Raw genomic sequence first — 4,796 nt, forward strand, 5'->3', positions numbered from 1 at the left:
TAAGAGCTGATTATCCAACAGTTTGCCTCTCCCGAGCTGACTAAGTCCCCTGGCATATCATCTGTCTGTTGCTATTTGCCTTCGTCAGAAGGCTATGGAATCACTTTGCTATCGTGTGGGATACTGTGCGGCATAACTCTTCAATGTTAATGAGTTTTGGCAGGCAGGTTACCGTTGTAGAGACCAAGGTGACGTTCAAATATGGGCCTCATTGGGGGTCCCTACGACAGTGTTGTGGACCTTTTGTGTTTTTCGTTTTTCTTTTTGGTCCATATTTCCTTTTTTTCCAGCTGCTTCCCGAAGCCTGGTAGAGACGAATATCCTTTGCGATATACCGTGCACTGTATTTGACATCTTGTTTTTTTGCTTCAGGTCATAAGAACCGGTACCTGTTAGTGACAGTCGGCTGTGTGATGTTGCTGGTCACACCTGTACCCAGTATGGACTTCGTTGAGGAAGGAAATTACACCCAGTCCTACCAGAACCAGACGACTACAGGGCCGCCACCTATGGAGGTAACTTACGCTGTCATCTGTGTTTATTCATATCATTGGGGGGATTTATTGACTCAGAGATAGATATATGTTGAGTTAAAGCTGTTGTTCCAACACATCTAGAGCTTTCGCCTGTGGTCTTCTTTAATAGACTGGCCCAGTGAGGCTTGTCACTTGGTAGTAAACGTTGGCCTAAAAAGGAATGTAACTGGCCAAGAGAGTCCACCGGCCATAGAGTGTCCAATTTGCCCAGTTACGTTCATTTTTAGGCCGATTTCTACTATTTGTTCAGCCTGCAAAGGAATCTGGTGGAGACTAGTTTTCTTTTTATTATTCCAACATGTAATCACAAGACGCGATGACGGCACACATTTTTAAACTTATTTTTATGCTGCCACCAACATAGAGGACAACACAATTCTCATTTTCTGAAGTGAGATCCGTGCCTTTCCCAAGGGTGCCAGACCGGTGACATGGAAGGGTTCGAACCCGGGACCTCTTGGTGCTGAGATGAACACTCTACCGTTATGCCACACGACCCATCCCACACAGAGACTAGTGTTTTGCTACCATAACTGTCATGTCTTTTCAGGCGACAGCCTACCTGATGACGACCTTCAGTGCAGTGGTGTTCCTGGTGGGTCTGACCGGCAACTCGCTGGTGATCTACGTCGTGGCGCGGTTCAGTGAGATGCACACCGTCACTAACTACTACATCTCTAACCTGGCGATCACTGACCTGGCGTTCCTCATCTGCTGTCTACCCTTCACTGCCATCAACTACGTGGCGTTAGAGTGGAAACTGGGACTGTTCATGTGCAAGTTTGTCAACTATATGATGCAGGTGCGGATAACACGAACATTGATAATGCTAGGATATTGGAATTTCCTTTTCACAACCAACAAAGTGTCTTCTAACTTGCCTACGTTTTTGTGTCTATCAGACACCTTCCTTACACTACCAACTTCAGTCACTACCAGCTTCTGACTGGCTGCTACTCGACACTAGCATATCTAGCCGATGTAGGTGGCGCTTTTGCGGCGAAAACACAATCCCAAACGTGGCTGAATTTGTATCCCCCCTCGGCGAGAAGCAGAACTCCAGTCAGAAGCTCTGAGAAAGGCCCTCGTTTGTGAGGGAATGCTAGAATAGCTTTCTTTCATAAGACAAGACTGTCATTGGGTGGAGAATATGCTCATCATCATCATCATCATCCCTCTGGATTATACTCAACTGATATAATTCATGCAAATTATTTTCATAATGAATGAGAAACAGTTACAATTCGCTAGTCGTAAATGTTAGCGTCATCTGGCGAAGGTACGAGATCGTGGTACTCTAGTTAGAGGTAAAATCATATTGAGGTAAACATCTGTATATTGTAGTAACATGGGTGAAGGTTTCGTAAAGCATACCCTTTTTAGTATGACAGACACACTTGGCCCTACGACAAAAAGCTACGACAAGCGTAAGTGCAAAGCTTTTAACGTGGGCCTCTTCAATACTATCTTAAGTGGTTTTTCAAAGTGAAAGCAATCAAACAACAAGTTCTAAACCAACTCCATTACCCCAAGGACATACGAGATCTTCGATTTCTTATTTTCGTCGAGCTCACGAGTAGATGACAAAATCCTATGCCGATTTACGTTCTACGCTTCGCTAAACGTACTAGCCCGGTGTCCAGTATATCGTGGTTGGGGCGGGTTTTCTTCAGAGCTGCAGGAGCTCTTCCCCGCCCGGTTCAGCTAGATTCCCCGGTAGGTTTTGCACGATGGGAGTTCCCACGATATTGTGGTGGGCCTGATATAATAAACTCCTGGCGTACAAAAGCAAAGCTCCTACAGGCGTAACACTCCCACCGGGCGGCCTGTTGGGCTGGGCGGGGGAGAACTAAGAGAAGTCCCGATCGCGAAGACAGCCTGCCCAAACCACGATAGACTGAATACCAGGCCAGGACAAACGTTAACGATTCTGTAGAGTTTTAAACTCGTTTTTAACATGTAATTCCTTGGCTCTAGGTGACTGTGCAGGCGACTTGTCTAACGCTGGCCGTGTTGAGCGTAGACCGCTACTGTGCCATCGTCCACCCAGTGTCGTCCATGTCATTCAGAACCAAGAAGGTGGCTAAAATCCTGTGTGCGTCCGTGTGGGCAGGTATGGATTAAAGACAGAACATTAACAAACATCTTAAGTGAACCTTTCATATATATAGTCAAATACAGCTCTGCAGTATGTAATATATAGTCAAACACAGCTCTGCAGTATGTAATATATAGTCAAACACAGCTCTGCAGTATGTTAAATATAGTCAAACATAGCGCTGTAATGTGTAATATACAGTCAAACATAGCGCTGTAGTATGTTATAATTTGTACGTTATCGTTGCAGCGTCCCTTCTACTAGGCATCCCGGTGGCAGTCAACTATGAGCTGGTGGGATATGACTACTACGGGTGGCGGACGTACTGCCGTGAGGTGTGGATGAGTGAGTCCGGGCAGCGCGGGTACATGCTGTACACCGTCCTGCTGGCGTACGTCCTGCCGCTGGCCTGCTGCGGAGCCTGCGGCGTCCTCATCATCCGCCGCCTGCTCACCCGGATGGAGCGTGCCCCGACCCAGCAGCGCAACCAGGCCCGTCAGACCAGACGTAGGAAAATATTTGTTACAAGTTCCTGCCAGTATGCTTATTGCAAGTACATGTAACAGGCCGGGGGTGCCAAAGAATTCATACGAATTTTAGGGAATTCATACGAATTGTACGGAATTCATACGAATTGGACGGAATACATACAGTCCATTACAAGAAACATACGAATTTTACGGAATACATACGATCCATTACTAGGAAACATACGAATTTTACGGAGTACAAACGATCCGTTGCGCTGAAACATACGATCCTTACTAATTTGGTGACTTGCGCCTCGCGATCACGTGACATCGGCAGCAAATTCAAGATGGCGGACTATCCCTACAATATCTTGGTTTTAAATTACTTTAAGGGCTTATCCCGCCCTGCTAAACACCAGAACCCCCAAGTTGCACTTATGCTGGCTTCTTTGAAATTCGTGATGGCAATTTGAAATAAAATGTGTTCCACCTTGTTTGGCATGCAGTATTTACAAGTTCTTTCGCACACAGGTACGACCTGCATCATCGTCAGCGTTGTTGTCATCTTCGCCCTCTCCTGGCTGCCCAACCACGCTATCAACCTCTGGCGTGTCTTCAACCTGGATGCAGACATCACAGACGCCATTAGCGCCCTGAAGACCGCAGCTCTCATCCTCTCCTACTCCAACTCCGCCGTCAACCCCTTCGTGTACACGCTGATCGGAGAAAACTATCGCAACTGCCTGAAGAAGTCCTGTCCGTGCACGAGGAGGAAGAGTTCGTCCCGGTTCAGCTCCACCGTGACCAGATGTTCGTGTCTGCACGGCGCCAAGGGGGAGATGACCGTTAACCTGGGCATGCGCGTGGCACACGTGCGGAACCCGCCACTGGAAATGAAGACCTCGTACCTGCCCTCGGAAACTGCGCAGGTCTCTCTGCCTGAATTTGATAACGATGATAAAGTAATGTAGGGCCAAACGTTGAAAAAAGGGCCGACTATCAATATTTGTACCTTATATTATCTAGTCCTTCATTGCCAAAAAAGTTTGGTCATAAAATATCTTATCATCATCATTCAAGTACTTGAGCTTGAATGATGATGATAAGGTAATATAGGGCTAAACTTTAAAAAAAAGCCGAATACTAATATTTGTACCTTTTATTATCTAGCACTTCATTGCCAAAAAGTTTTTCCCCACATTACCTTATCATCATCATTCAAGTACTTGAACTTGAATGATGATGATAAGGTAATATAGAGCCAAACTTTGAAAAAAGGCTGAATATTAATATTTGTACCTTTTATTATCTAGCCCTTCATTGCCAAAAAATTGGCCCTATATTACCTTATCATCATCATTCAAGTACTTGAACGTGAATGATGATGATAAGGTAATGTAGGACCAAACGCTGAAAAAATATATTTGTAACTTTATTATCTAGCCCTTCATTTTAAAAGAAAGGGTCATTTTGGTAGATCACAGATATCTGGCAACTCTGTTCCTTTTCTAACTACTTCGAACCACATAAGGGCGACAAAAAATTACGGTTATTTTTTAACCATTGCAATCATATCAAGCAATAGCTTTCGTGATTGTAGCTTCACGGCTCACATTTTCGGTACGAAGACTGCTACAGTAACAGTTGATTTAAATTCATTGCAATAAATACCATGTACAAGGTTGTACATAT

At 45.0% G+C, this 4,796-nt stretch overlaps 1 protein-coding gene across 1 annotated transcript; it reads left to right on the forward strand.

Moving 5' to 3' along the window:
* The first annotated feature begins 382 nt into the window (after positions 1-382).
* Positions 383-4,087, forward strand: LOC109478792 (G-protein coupled receptor 54-like). The gene is made up of 5 exons (XM_019780590.1): positions 383-515; positions 1,087-1,338; positions 2,514-2,649; positions 2,884-3,141; positions 3,636-4,087. Exons 1-5 carry the CDS (start codon positions 414-416, stop codon positions 4,073-4,075), a joined length of 1,188 nt encoding a protein of 395 aa, XP_019636149.1. The 5' UTR covers positions 383-413; the 3' UTR covers positions 4,076-4,087.
* The last annotated feature ends 709 nt before the right edge of the window (positions 4,088-4,796 follow it).

The sequence above is a fragment of the Branchiostoma belcheri genome, unplaced genomic scaffold (genome assembly GCF_001625305.1).
Source record: "Branchiostoma belcheri isolate BF01 breed outbred unplaced genomic scaffold, Haploidv18h27 scaffold45, whole genome shotgun sequence".
Classification (NCBI taxonomy): domain Eukaryota; kingdom Metazoa; phylum Chordata; class Leptocardii; order Amphioxiformes; family Branchiostomatidae; genus Branchiostoma; species Branchiostoma belcheri.